Source organism: Sander vitreus, chromosome 6 (assembly GCF_031162955.1).
Source record: "Sander vitreus isolate 19-12246 chromosome 6, sanVit1, whole genome shotgun sequence".
Classification (NCBI taxonomy): Eukaryota; Metazoa; Chordata; class Actinopteri; order Perciformes; family Percidae; genus Sander; species Sander vitreus.
In genome coordinates, this window is record NC_135860.1 from 19,054,418 (window position 1) to 19,068,417 (window position 14,000).

Sequence of the window (14,000 nt, forward strand, 5' to 3'; positions counted from 1 at the left end):
AAAGCACACCTTCATTGACTAACATATCTGGAACATCGAGTCACTGGCTAATATGCTGCAGGATAATTTCAGCAAACAATGTAACCTGTTTTTGTATATTTTCAAACCTGCAATAACAGATTCTTTTGGCCACTTGAAGGCAGCGGAAACAAGTTGCTAACATATCACCAGTTTCAGAGCAAGCTTTCATCTGGAGCCATGTTTATGCCCACCTGATGAATTTGAGTCCGATGTACACTGTTACACTTTTTGCACTGTTTTTGGTCTCCACCAACTTAGATTTATGTTTTCTAGTGGCCTAACAAACACCATTTACCATAAGACCTAGATGTTCGTGGGCTAAACAACACAGGTCAACAGGTGAGGCGATTACATGAGCGAGTGCAGGGGTCGCAGCTAGCTCAGACATGTCTGTAATAACAGCAGGACAGAGGACTGAATGAGTTACACATTTTTGGACAGCAGAGTACAACTAGAACGTTGAAAACATGACTTTAGTAGAGTGTTGGTGAGTTTTATGGATATGGATGAAACCAAGTTACCATGACATAAGTACCCATGCTGCATGAGAGTGAACCAAAACAGTAAAGTTGCGGGCCAGACAGCTAATGAGCTGAAACTGAGGGGAGCTGCAGATCCAGGTGATCTTTCTCTGTAGGTTCATAATAACTAGTAACAACTTTCACATTGTCATGTATGTCTTGTAGTATCTGAAGAGCCTATAAGGTTAAAGTTTGTATAAAGCTCAAATGTGCTGAGACATAATGAACACTGTGTTAGTGAAGTAAGTTTAATGATTTTCCTCTCAGTGGAGTGATGTGTTGAAGAGGATGTTTTATGTGATTCTGTGATTGGGGACTGAGTGGGATCAATGATTTTATGTGTAGTGTTGGAGCCCCCAAAGAGACTCTGACCTCAAAGGGGACTCAGACCTTTACTTGCCAACTCACATCTATTTACTTTATCTAACATGTTACCTAAACGTACCCCTTATAAGCCATGTTCTTGCTGCAGCAAGACAGAGTGCATATTGGCTTTGTACTCTCCGGGTTCTGCAGGATCCGTCATGATGCTGAAATCCTTGATGTAATAAACCTTTCATAATCAAGAACAGTGTCAACGAAGTTCCTTTTCCACACATCGGCAATGCAGTGCTGCAACTAAATCTACAACAAATCTGTAACAAATATTAATTATAGCCACCTTAATAATGTATCACTCCTGTTTTTCATACGTCTGTACTTATGTACAACTACTACATGTATGTATAGATGTTGTTGTTAAATAGAAATGGGAGTTCCCTCTTGACTAAAGACAAGTCAACAACCCTTAAAGGAGCCCTTCAGCACAGGTTGAGCTGAACATAACAAAGTCATGACATAACTTTTCGTTTATGTCAGTTACGTTTCAGTGAATGGCAGCTTAAGTCAATTAACCACATTGTACCCGTGATTGGCAGCAGATAAATAAAAGGACAAGTATCTGTGAAACCATAGCAAGATCTAGGAATGTCCTGATACACACTGAGACATTTATGAGATGCTTTAGGTGCCATGATGGTGGATGATGATGTGGGTGGAACTGCTGTGATGAGGTGCAAACAATAGAAACCATACGTGAGCAGGCACACACACACACACACACAAGGTTTGACAGCGGACAGCAGAGGTTCAGGTTCAGTTGAACAGACACTCAACACCTGTCATGAAGATGCTGCTTGGACTCGTGCTCCTCTCCCTCCTCGTCTCTCCAGGTATGTAAGTTAACTTCAGACTCCTCAAACTGAATTTAACCAGGATGCCTTTTAAGTTAAGATCAAGAACAAATGATCAATGACAACGGCTTTTCTCATCACCAAACTTACTTGTGGCCTTTAAAGGCAGGTAAGGTGAGGGTGGTAATAGGACACCGGAGTTTTAGCTCTGAGCCTGTATGTATACATATTATAGGGGAACCAGGGAGGGCTTCAGTTTAAGGGTTGCTAAAAACATCAGAGAACAGATCTAAAATCACTTCATCCTTCCTGAAAAAGTCAGTTTGATTTAGTCGCGATCAAAGAGACAGAAAGAAAGACAAAAGTTGGATTGTGTATAGTCAAACTGACTATAGTTCAAAGTTAATTTGTTGTTTTTCAGGTGGCAATTTAAAGACTTTCGCACACAATTGTTCTTAAGGTATATACAGACCTACTTTGATTGTACAGAATAGCTAATAGTAATTAGTAAGAGGAAGTGAACAGAATATGACAGATTTATCCAAAATAGTCAAAGAATGAACATAAGATGAGATAAGAGGGGGTTTATTATCAGTGTTGCTGAGGAAACATGAATTGATGAAGAACTGATCTTTCTTTATTTTATTTGATTAATAACTGATTAAAAATGTAATTGTGTCAGATGGTTAGGCATCCTTACCATGTCTTTCAGTGGCTGTAGTAGGACTGGAAATATGTAACTAACATAAAAGTGTAATTTCAGATTTGGTAACTGTGGGCAATATAGAAATAAGAAATGTTTTAATAATAGCGTAATATGTCTAGTTTCTGCCTTTGGGTTTATAGATGTGCATAGGTTTATTGTGATGACATGAGAGCAGAATAACCTGAATGAGAGGAACAGTATGTAGCCTCCTTTTAAAACGTTTTACAATTAAAGAAGCCTGACAAGTTTGGACAATGCCGTCTGGGAGCAGTTGTCTTTCTTGTTTGGTGGATTTTGTGTACATAAATACTTCTGTAGTTCGAGAAGTTTCTTCTTCTATAGTCAAGACTAAAAATATCGTCCCAGTCTGTCATACATTTAGCATTTTGATTTTAGGCTTTAATCTAGTAGCAGACAATCAGGAGCCTCATTTTGACTCCCTATGCTTGCACTGTTGGAGAAGGAACAACCCTGTATTCATCTTTTGTGTGTCATTCTCAGAATGCATTCCTGTCACAAAGACTACATAGACTATCAGATCCCATTCCAGTCAAGTTAATTCTGTTCTACTCTCTTATGATTTTTAATACCAATTCCCAAAATATGTTCTCGAGCAGACCCAGGCATCTCAGAGCTTACTTCTAACTTCATTAGGATTCTCACATTCTCTGAAAAATCTAAAACAAAACAACATGACGAGTGACTGAGTGAATAAATACATGAGGAAAGACCCTTCCCCTGACCCCTCCTATAATCAGGTGTAGGGATATGAACCTACAGTAACCATCAATAAGCAACCATAGCAAAAGATCAACTTGATATTAAATGTCAATATGGTTTCTTTTGGCTTAGGCCTTCACAGAACTTCTATCAATGGATTTAAAAACTTAATTTAAATCATGTACTGGCTTTTAAGCTCGATGGTGTTTTTTGCCCCCAACTGCTCCTTCCAGGCAGTGCTGCCTGGAAGGAGCTGTTGGGGGCAAAAAACACAGATAAACAGCTTTTAATGCCTTGCAATTGATCTCATATTTTTTTTTATCTAACTTTAAATCATGTTTCTCTGTTTTTGTCTGAAGTGCTGTCATTGGATTGCTACGTGTGCAGTTCTTCTCCCACCAATGAAAAATGCAACAGTAACAACAACACTCAGACATGTCAGCCACCACTGGACACGTGCATGACCGCCATTGACATTTTAGGTAACAATGAAAACACAATATCAGGTCATATCTCTGGTCAACCATGGTAAAGAACTGCATATTTTTGGGATCCAGTATTTATATAAGATGTCTTATTGAATCTATATGCATCTCTAAAGTAGGTCTTGTATTATTGGAGAGTCATTACAGCTTTGGTAATTATCTAAGGCACTGTGCAGCCTTTAAATGTGGGGAAACATAGGATTTTAGTCCAAAATAACTCACTCCAATACCCTGCTGCCTCTCTCTACGTGTGTGTGTGTGTGTGTGTGTGTGTGTGTGTGTGTGTGTGTGTGTGTGTGTGTGTTTGTTGCTCAGGCTCTCAGAAAGCCATTGTGAAGTCGTGTGCCAGTCAGGCCACATGCAATGGAGCTGCCGCAGCGGCCTCAGTCGACTCAAACGGAAACGGAAACATCGTGAACTGCTGCAACAGCTTTAACTTGTGTAACTTCAGTGGAGCCGAGTCTGTTCACATACACACAACACTGCTGCTTTTGACTGTAGGTGTATTATTACTGCTGTCACACTGACGTCAGTGAGATATACCAACGCGGTCTGTAATGTAACTCAACTGTAATATTATGTAATATATTGTATCATGTAAAGACTGTTTTGCTCTGTAATTCTGTTGGAGACAGAGTATTAATACTATTTTATACACAAGTATGAGATTCAAATATTAACAGGACGCTGATCTTCCTGTGGCTGTTATATGTGAATGCTGATTGTTATAATGTTATGTTAAAAATGCCCTCACAGATAATACATTATGGCTTTGACTCTCACTGAATGCAGGTGCACTGTTCTTGGACTTGTATTTCCTTTAAAATCTCAGGTTCTTAAATACTATTCAATTCCTGCTATACTATGCTTGATTATTTTAATGGATTGTCCAAACTACAGCCTAAAACGACTTTAGAGGGTCTACATTTATCATAATATAAACAGCAGTATGACCTGCCTATACTGTATACACCTTTACATTTGTCAATTTGTTGAATTGTTGTGGGAAAGGTGTTGACACCATAGATATAAAACAGTGGAAAGTGATGCCAGCCTCCCTAGTCACTTTGGTCCTTTTGGTAAAGCAATAGGTGCTGCACAGCTGATAGTAAAGCTGCCCATAGGTGGCAATTGTAAACAGTACCCAGGTAAGATGATGTCATGTCACATCTACTGTTTTATATCTATGGTTGACACAATCAGGAGACGACCAAAATCACTGAACTCTCATTTTTTGGCTTAGAGACTTCAAATACTTTCTATTCCAGATACAACATTGAGACTTTGAAACCAGGAAAACGTATATAGTGGATTCAAATCTGTCTCTTTGAAGTTGATGTTTTGAAGACAAGTGAAGGTACTTGATAGGAGAGTAACTGTAGAACTTAAATGTAGCGCTTATTGAAAAGAAATTGTAATTTAAATACAAAATGTATCACAGCAGGGAGCCTCCCCCACGCCAACATTAAAGCTGTGGTAGGTCATTTATTTTTGCCGTTGTTCAGGTCATTTTAGAAAGAGAGAGCATTCCTATTGGCTGTTCTGAACATGCATATGCCCGTGCGACAGAGAGGGGAGAGGGAGAGCTGCAGGAAGAGGTCTCATTCTACTGTCAAATTCTGGCGTTTTTCTGCTTTCTACCCACTGCAGCTTTAACATCAAATAAAAAGTAGCTCTGTAGCTCTTGATTCTGGAGCTATACAACTTGAAATGTAATGCTTTCAAATACATCTCGATCATAGATAAGAATGTGGACAATCTGATTTCCATTTCATCATTATTTTTATTTCATTGTTGTTTTTTTTTCTCCTCCTATTTGACAAGATGGCTGATTTAGCCCAGAAGACAAAATAAAAACCAGTGTTTACTAGTACTAGTTCTGTACAATTCACCAGTGATTCACACCAGTATAACTTACAATATACTAACATGAGCAGATTTACGCAACGATAAAATAGATTGGGCTTTTTTTAACTTTTTTTTTAATCCCTAAAAAACCCAGATATTTGAGAGTTTCGTTGCTGGCTAACCCTGGAAATCAAGTCTGGGTAAAATAGGGCTAAAAAAAGTTATGATTTTTTCATTTTATTTGGTGCTGTGCAAATATGCTCTTTTCCATACCAGTATATCATGCTATACTAGAACAACCACTGGTATATTTCATATAGCAGTATGTCATGTGGGGGTCACTATTAACAAAGACACGTGTGATCTGCTGTATTTTCAGTTCAGTGTTTTGTGTCTGCAAGACAAGTTCCAGTCATGTGGCTCCACATTTCATGTGTATGTGTTTGTTTGTTTGTTTGTTTCCCTGGGGACTGTTGCTAGGAGGGACACATTTAAAGAGTTACACCTGACAGAAACTGAGACTCCAGTTGTGAGGTTTGTTTGAGTCCCATGTAAAATTCACTTTAAGACACCGCTGGGTGAGGGGACAGTTAAAAGGTGTGGCACCAGTGTTGTATTAGGAACCACTTCACGATATTGGGACTGTGGGCGAGGAAAAACAAGGGAGAGAGGAGACACTGTCCTCACAGAAATGGTTCAGTCAAGCTCAGTGACCAGTCTGAGACATGATGTCCTCTTCTTCCTCTGGGACAAATAGGAATGTCCAGTCACTCAGACTGAATTCTCAAAATTCACCTTCTGTTTTTTTTTTTTTGCTCATCAGAGTCAATGCTGGGATTGAATATTTGCTTGTATTCCAAGTTCCAAACAGTTTTCAGTACAGAGGAAGAAGATTGTGACTGCTGAAACAACACAAAAAACATGGAGCCAGCCGATTAAAAAAAGTAAACTGAGTGCGAGTAGAGAGTTTCCTGTCTGCGGTGTTTACCCAGACAGAGTTGGATTCTTCACATTTGGAGTCTTTAAAAGTGGCTCAGAGAGGAGCTGAGGAAGACGAACGGTGAGAACAAAAGGAAAGGAAAGTGAGTGAGTGAAGAGACGAGAAAAGGGTGTTCATTCTTCAGGCAGCAGACCGGCGCTAGACTGTCCTCAAGTTTTAATACCCGTCTCTCCCTCCGTCTCCTCCTCTGCAATTTCTGAGTCTATAAATAAAACCTGGTGAGACGGAGGGAGGACGGGAATGGATGGAAGGGAGAAATGGGAAGAGTGATGGGAGGCTGCTTCTCCAAACCAAGACTTGAAGCACCACATTTGACCAGAGCTGAATACGATAACATGTGGTTTGATCTGCCAATTTAAAAGAATCCATGGTGATGTGGAGGTATTCAGCTGAGGAGAACGTTCACATCCAGGGGCTCACAACACACGATATCAACAACTGACATGGCTGCTGGCTGACATCTAAGTCCATTCCTACGGTGAAGTTTCATGCAGATATGTTGCAGATCAAACGCAGTATGATCAGGTTCTGATGGCTATGCTTAAAAAGAGTAATCCACCCGATGGCAACAGTCCCAGATCCAATTGCTCCCATGATCGTGTTTCTGTTGGACGTTTATAAACCTTTTTAAGTCTAGGACCCAATGATCATCTCAGGTCCATACCCACAGTTTGAAAATCATCACTCCTCCTCCTCTTCGCTTTTCCTCCTCTCATCATTATATTACAGTCCAAAAAGAGTGAAGCTGCCAAGTCCCTGATTCAGAAAGTGTTTTTGCTCTGCTCTTGTATTACGAAAGTCACAGTGGTGGAGAGACGACCTCAGCTTACACAGGATTCAACATCTAATGATTCTTCACGGACTGTTCGATGTCAAAGTATCAGAGCTGCTGTTTGCTCCGTTGATGTAAAGCAGTCAGCTCCCATAACTCTCACATATCATGATGTCACTTTTATCCACAGTATCCAGAATGATGTTGTCTCTCAACTAACAGACCAGTTCCTGTTGGTCAGCTCAGCTGTCGTGGGGCTAGTGCGGGCGGGACTGGGACATCATCTTGAGCCGTGATTGGTCGATGACATCTAACAGGTTCTTGGCATCAACTGCAAGAGCGTGAGCCGCTGTCAACATCTGCTTCTTATAGTCCTGCTGGAGACTGGGACAGAGCAACAAACACACACACACATACATCATTTAGTGAGTGATGTGAGTGAGTGAGATGAGTAGGACAATGATAAAGCCACTATTTATTCACTATTCAACATTCCGGGGTGGGGAGAAAAACGTGCTCTGGTTTATTGGCATTTCTTCAAAACAATCGCAATCGTCTAGGAGGAAGGAACTTGTTTTGGTGGAAAATGTGCACGTAGGGAGGCGAGCCCTGGAACTTAAATGGCTGTCGATTAATATATAAGGAAATGTCGTTAATATAATTTGATTCAGTTCTAGCTCGGGGGATGTTTCCCGAATCAACCGGAGTTCGAATTAGAACGCCAACACAAAGAAAGCGGAAAGTGAGGGACATCCGGCCGAAAATGAGGGGCATCTGGCGGTACCTCCGGCGGTACCTCCGGCGGCACCAGAACAATCCCGTAAATGAAACGTTGTTGATATAGACTACAATTTGTACAGTTTTAGAATTTCGGACTTTGGCGCCCCCCTGTGATAGCATTATTGGCAGAGAGCTGGAAAATGTTCCTCTGTCTCTTTCCAAACACTGACTAAATATTATTTTTCCCTTAAAAGTGCTCATATTATGCCAATTTCCAGGTTCATTTTTGTATTTAGAGGTTGTACCAGAATAGGTTTACATGGTTTAATTTTCAAAAAACACCATATTTTTGTCGTACTGCACATTGCTGCAACTCTTCTTTTCACCCTGTGTGTTGAGCTCTCTGTTTTAGCTACAGAGTGAGGCATCTCACTTCTGTTCCATCTTTGTTGGGAGTCGCACATGCGCAGTAGCTAGGTAAGGACTACTAGCCAGTCAGAAGCAGAGTATGAGGGAGTACCATGCTAGCAGCTAGGCGAGCATTATAACGTGTGTTACAAAGTGACGCGCTTTTGTCACGGAAGTAAAGGCTGGACTACAATAGAGCTGTTTGGAGCAGTTTGTGAACAGTGTTTTCTTTTGGAGATGGTAAGTCCCTTTGGGGTGGACTTTGGGCTTTTTCACTTTGTAAAAAAGGTGCACAAAAAAAGATATATAACACAAAGGAAAGGGAAAAAGCCAAAAAGCATAATATGAGCTTTAACTGAATGTATTAATGTCCTGAAATAGAATAATAATGTACTCTTTGAATGACTGCATCCACTTGATAAATACAATAATTAGAATTAAATAACTTTAATAGTAAGGTGTCTATCACATGGAAATGTAATGTCTTCCAATGTAAGGCACTGCAACTATTATTTATATATTGTAATATTAATATTTGCACCTACCTGGTCATCACATATTGTTGGGCTAACTTCATCTTCCCAATCAGCTCTGCCAAGTCAGAGTTCAGAAGTTTCTGTGCCATCTCGATCTGTTGAAGAAAACCGGAGCATTAAATATCAATCTGGTTAAATACAAACCGATACTACAACATTTATTCCACACTACTCAAGACATATTATAAAAACACACACAACGAGTGTGTGGGTGTTATTACCTCTCTGTGTGTACTGGCTGGAAGTTGTGGTAGAGTCTCATCCACTGTGGCCAATAATGTCCTCAATGCCAGACCCACATCCTGAGACACACACACAGACACACACACACACACACATACACACATACATACATACATACATACATACATACATACATACATACACACACACACACACACACACACACACACACACACACACATATAGACACAATTGCTTAGAGGAGGTTCAAAATTATACATAACAAAAAGGAAGTTTAGGAAATAAATTATAAACAGCGTTTAAAAAAAAAATGTTTACTGTATAAAACAAAAGTAAAAGCCAAATGGGGAGACCTCAATTACTAAATCCCCACAATTTAAAGCAACACCTAGTGAAGTTATAAGGTCAGATCTGTAGAGTCGTGTGGACCAATGTATCACAAAGTATTCATTGGGAAGTAGAAGTATAAAAATTCAGCCCTCCGAAGAGCTGTGCTGTGTGTCATTTATTTAAAACAGGGTGTCAGATGAAACTGTATAAACAGAACAGCAATAATCTGTGTAATGCTTTCAAGTTATGAGGTCAAGTTTGCAGCTCAAGACAGAAAAACTGAAAAGTCAGACAGCCTCTGATAAAACAAGGAGTGAGATTAACTGTGCTCGGTTACCTTGACCATGGGAACGTACTCCTCTGGAGGAGCTGGCTGAATCTTGCTCGACATCTCAATCACAGCTTTGACCAATCCGGTCACGTTCTCGTACACCTTGTCGTTGGAGCGATCCAGATTGGCGGTGGGGGGCGGGCTTATCTCTTGGGGCTGCAGCTGAACCATGACAGCACAGAGAACGCAATGAGTGACAGGCTGCCTGACTGAACAAAGACATAGACGTCTGTGTGGGGGGGCTGGGCAGTGAGACACGGCGATGACACGCAGAAAACAAGTTGGGATAATGTTGATGAAAAATATGAACCTGTGTACAAATTCTGCATGATTATAGAGATGTACATGAAACATGCCTTTGCTTAACTAAGGAGCTTCTGACCGTCTGCACATCTGGTGGTGGAAAGTGAAACAACACTGCTTTTTAATAAGCTGAGTAGATAAACAGGTGGAGATGAAGAAGATAAGCTGAGCGCTGTAACCTTACAAAGAACAAACTGGCATACAGATGAATGAATGAATGAATGAATGAATGAATGAATGTGGAAAGGTTATTTAGCTTTATGACACAAAATGTGCAGTTCTCTATTCTGGCCACTAGGTGGCAGCACAACCCTAGTATAAATAGATATAATTATGTCACTTCAATTCTTAAATTGTGATTACAAAGACTAACACTTGGCTTCTTTAAATCTGCTACTAAATTAGCTTTTCAGCACTACAAAATGTAATCCTAAACACGTTTTTGTACATCCTCTCTGTGGCCGGGTTGGCTCAGTGGGTAGAGCAGGGTTGGAATCCGACCTGTGACGATTTCCTGCATGTCTTCCCCCCTTTCTCACCTAGCTGTCCTATCAAATAAAGGTGTAAAAAGCCCAAGAAATAATCTTAAAACATTTTTTTTTACCTCCTCTCGATCACCCTGTGCCCCCTCCTCCCTCCAGTGAGAAATCATGTTTGCGAAATAAGTCGCAGTCACCCCCTGATGTCAAAACCCTTGAGTTCTGAACCTTGTACACATTATGGTCAGCTACTTTGCTGGTTCTACTGTGGCGATTTTAAGACTGATTGTGTTTGACATGGAAAAAGCTAAAAGGAAGTTAAATTGAGTTTGTATTGTCAAGTCAACAATCACAAATCTGGCTCAAAGGTCTTAACATGACATCTCTATCATTAAGATGAGGCAAAACTAAAAACAGCAACAGAGGAGGAATCCCTCTCCTGTTTATGAAAAAAACAAAAAAATAAAATGTATTTGGCATTTATTCTGACCAGGTTTTTCACTCTAGCCTAGAAAGCAGCATGAATAGTGCATAATTAGTCCAAAGTGTGATTAAAGTAAAATAATAAGTATGACAGAGGGTTAAATACTGTTAGTATAAGATAACATATAACATACATGACTATGTAGATTTGGATGTAAGTGTTGACAGAAAAAGAAGGTAGAAACCTGACCGGTATCTACAACAAATGAAATAAATGTGTGTGAAAAACAGAATTTGATTTGTTGGACAGAGAAATCGAAGAACTGATGGAAGAAGGAATCAAATCAATCTCGGTGTGATCAACTAGCAGACAAGACGCACATTAAAACACACTAGACAGTGTGCTGCTTACCCGCCAGGGCTACAGGTCACACAGTAAGGCAGAGTGCAGGAGGAGGAGGAGGGAGGGAGGGAGGGAGAGGGAGCAGCCAAAAGAAAAGAAGATACAGGGAAAATATTAAAGCATTTAAAACATGCAACCTATATATTTGGTAAATGCATCCTTGTCTGTGTCTGTGTGTTTATAGGTGTTGGTTGCTTCTGTGTATTTTTGATTTGGGTTTGTGTGTGTGTAACTGTATCAGTGTGTCTCTGTGTACCTTGACTCCATCGTTGTAACTATCTCCAGTGTTCAGACAGGCCAGACTGCCCACTTGGCTCTGGGCCCCAGGTCGAGGGGGTTTCTTTGGGGGAGCTGCATGCTCTGCAGTAAACAAGATATAAAAGTGAAAACTATTTATCCTCACAGTTATACAGTCTCATACATACAAGTTCTGGAAAAATTGTACTTTAACATTCTTCCGCAGCTCTTAGCAACTGATGTGGTAGTTCATATCTGTATAAGCATCCGACTAAAGATTATTTTCATTATCGATAAATAGTTAAGTCTATAAGAAAGCGACATCATTAAAGTCTGATTTTGTCTGTGCAACAGTCCAAAATGATATAAAACACAGACCATTTGTGAATCCTCACATTTGAGAGACAGTTTGGCATTTTTGCTTGATTAAACATCTGAAACAATTACTCCATTATCAAAAATTGTTGCCAATTAATTCTCTCTAGATTGACTAATCAGCTTAATTGTTTCAGCTTTACATGACAATAAACAATTCAATGGTGAAAACAGAAGGAAAAAAAGGTTGTCACTACACTGACAAAAAATAAATCTCTCATCTCTCAAAATCTCCCAAAATATTTTAAGATGAATGCTTTTCTATTTTCTCTGTATTTGACTGCTTGCACGGCGGGCATATTCACGCTCTGAGCACACACACACACACACACACAACATATTGAGCTTGACATGCTGTCTGAGTCCATATAAACAGAGGTTGGTTTGCTCACTGGCAGGCCAACAGGCTCCAGAGTTCACAATCAGATCTGTCATATTGTGGCATCAGACTGTAAACTCTGCAAGCAGACACTGACACACACAGACTGACACTCTATCTGCTGGCAGCGGGAGATACGGCATCTGTATACAGATGGTTAGTTAGCGCTAAACACAGCTATGTAATGGTATATGTGGGTTACGGCATACTTTTGGGAGATGAAGACACAGAAAGAGAAGAGAGAAGAAAACAATAGTGGTTGTGCGTAATTGCAGACGGTTACAGGGCCTGTCTATTACCTGGCTTGCCAACGGGCTGGTATATGTGCTGGTTTCCTGTCTGCACAAACAAACAACAACAAAACATTGGGTTAGCAAGTACTCAATCACACGCATGATCAGAAGCTTCACAGGAAATGAGAACTTCACAGGCAAAAATCACCGGTCGGGAATCCAATTTAATTTACCTGTCACAAGACACGCCTTCTCAATTTGTACTTGTAAAATACAGCGAGTTCACGGTCGTCTCTGGTCGAGGAGATGTTTCTGTTTTCAGTGGTGTGTGGTCGAGCACTGTGTTACTAATGTTAACAAAAATATTCTGTCTGGCTACACAGGGATAAGAAAAAAAGCACTTCCTTTGTTAGTGCTACCCTTTCAAAAACCAGATAAAACCCCGCAGCATGTCTTTATGATTTGATGGTTGGGATCATAAAATGATGCCACAAAACTCACTAGTGGTGCCAGACATGTTATATATTTACTTTGTTGTATTATTACTCAATCTTAGTGGGTTTTTCCCTGTGTGAGAAAACAGTACATATGGCTTTGAAAGCCATCAGAGCATTGTGGACTGACAACCACCAACACCCAAAAATACTCTACTACAGCATTTCACGCACACGCACACACACACGGGAGATTTTACCACCACAAACCACAGCCATTCATTGGGAGGAGGAGGACAAGCAGAGAGATGAATTACAGAGACAGAAATACAGTATCTGTCCCATGGCAACTTCAGACTGCTACAACAACTTCTGCTGGCATCAAGAACACTACAGACGTCAACGTACAACTCTGCAAGTGTGTTCGGCTCTTGAGAATCCAACTTTGGGATAAAGTTACACCGAAGCGCTGATCAACAACATCATTTAGTTTCAGGAGAAGAAATTTAATCCCAGAAAGGACTTAGAGAGAAACATTACAGTACAACTCCAGTGTGATGAGGTTACCTTAAAATACCACTTGTCTTAAAATATATTACAGGTTGTTACAGCATGTATCCACCATTATGTTTTGCTGAGTTACACCACAAGGCTCAATTAAAAAAAAAAAAAAAAAAAAATGATGTGGTTAGCTTTCCTAAGCCAAGAAAGGTCTTCTTTCACAAACACTCATATTGTAGCATGGTTGGTTTGTACATATTCATATGACAAGGGCTGTAGCTAATGATTATTTTTTAATAATCTGACGACTGTGTTCTCAATTAAACCATTGTTTAGATAGTAGATAGAGATAGTGAACAATACCTGTCGCAATTTTTCTAAACCAAAAGGTGACGCTTCAAAACAAAGAAAGCAGCTATTCCTCACATTTGAGAAAGCTGAAACTTGGGAATGTTTCAC

General features: G+C 40.0%; 2 protein-coding genes across 8 annotated transcripts in view; one reads left to right on the plus strand and one right to left on the minus strand.

Moving 5' to 3' along the window:
* The first annotated feature begins 1,586 nt into the window (after positions 1-1,586).
* On the plus strand, positions 1,587-5,498 carry LOC144519877 (uncharacterized). The gene is made up of 3 exons (XM_078253375.1): positions 1,587-1,753; positions 3,500-3,622; positions 3,941-5,498. The coding sequence occupies exons 1-3, from the start codon at positions 1,705-1,707 to the stop codon at positions 4,150-4,152; spliced, it is 384 nt and encodes a 127-aa protein (XP_078109501.1). The 5' UTR covers positions 1,587-1,704; the 3' UTR covers positions 4,153-5,498.
* The window catches only part of LOC144519874 (focal adhesion kinase 1-like), a 72,402-nt gene continuing 63,790 nt past the window's right edge, over positions 5,389-14,000 (minus strand). For all 7 annotated transcript variants that reach the window (XM_078253370.1, XM_078253373.1, XM_078253367.1 and 4 more), the window contains 6 exons: positions 12,673-12,712; positions 11,639-11,742; positions 9,781-9,936; positions 9,131-9,211; positions 8,919-9,004; positions 5,389-7,629 (listed from right to left, as the gene is read on the minus strand). In XM_078253370.1, coding sequence (XP_078109496.1) covers positions 7,503-7,629; positions 8,919-9,004; positions 9,131-9,211; positions 9,781-9,936; positions 11,639-11,742; positions 12,673-12,712 — 594 coding nt within the window. In that variant the 3' untranslated portion in view covers positions 5,389-7,502. The remainder of the gene's footprint in view (positions 7,630-8,918; positions 9,005-9,130; positions 9,212-9,780; positions 9,937-11,638; positions 11,743-12,672; positions 12,713-14,000) is intronic.

Coding starts and splice junctions, on each gene's coding strand:
- LOC144519877 (XM_078253375.1), top strand. CDS start 1,705: ATGAAGATGCTGCTTGGACTCGTGCTCCTCTCCCTCCTCGTCTCTCCA. Junction 1,754..3,499: donor CTCCCTCCTCGTCTCTCCAG/GTATGTAAGTTA, acceptor TTTTGTCTGAAG/TGCTGTCATTGGATTGCTAC. Junction 3,623..3,940: donor GACCGCCATTGACATTTTAG/GTAACAATGAAA, acceptor TTTGTTGCTCAG/GCTCTCAGAAAGCCATTGTG.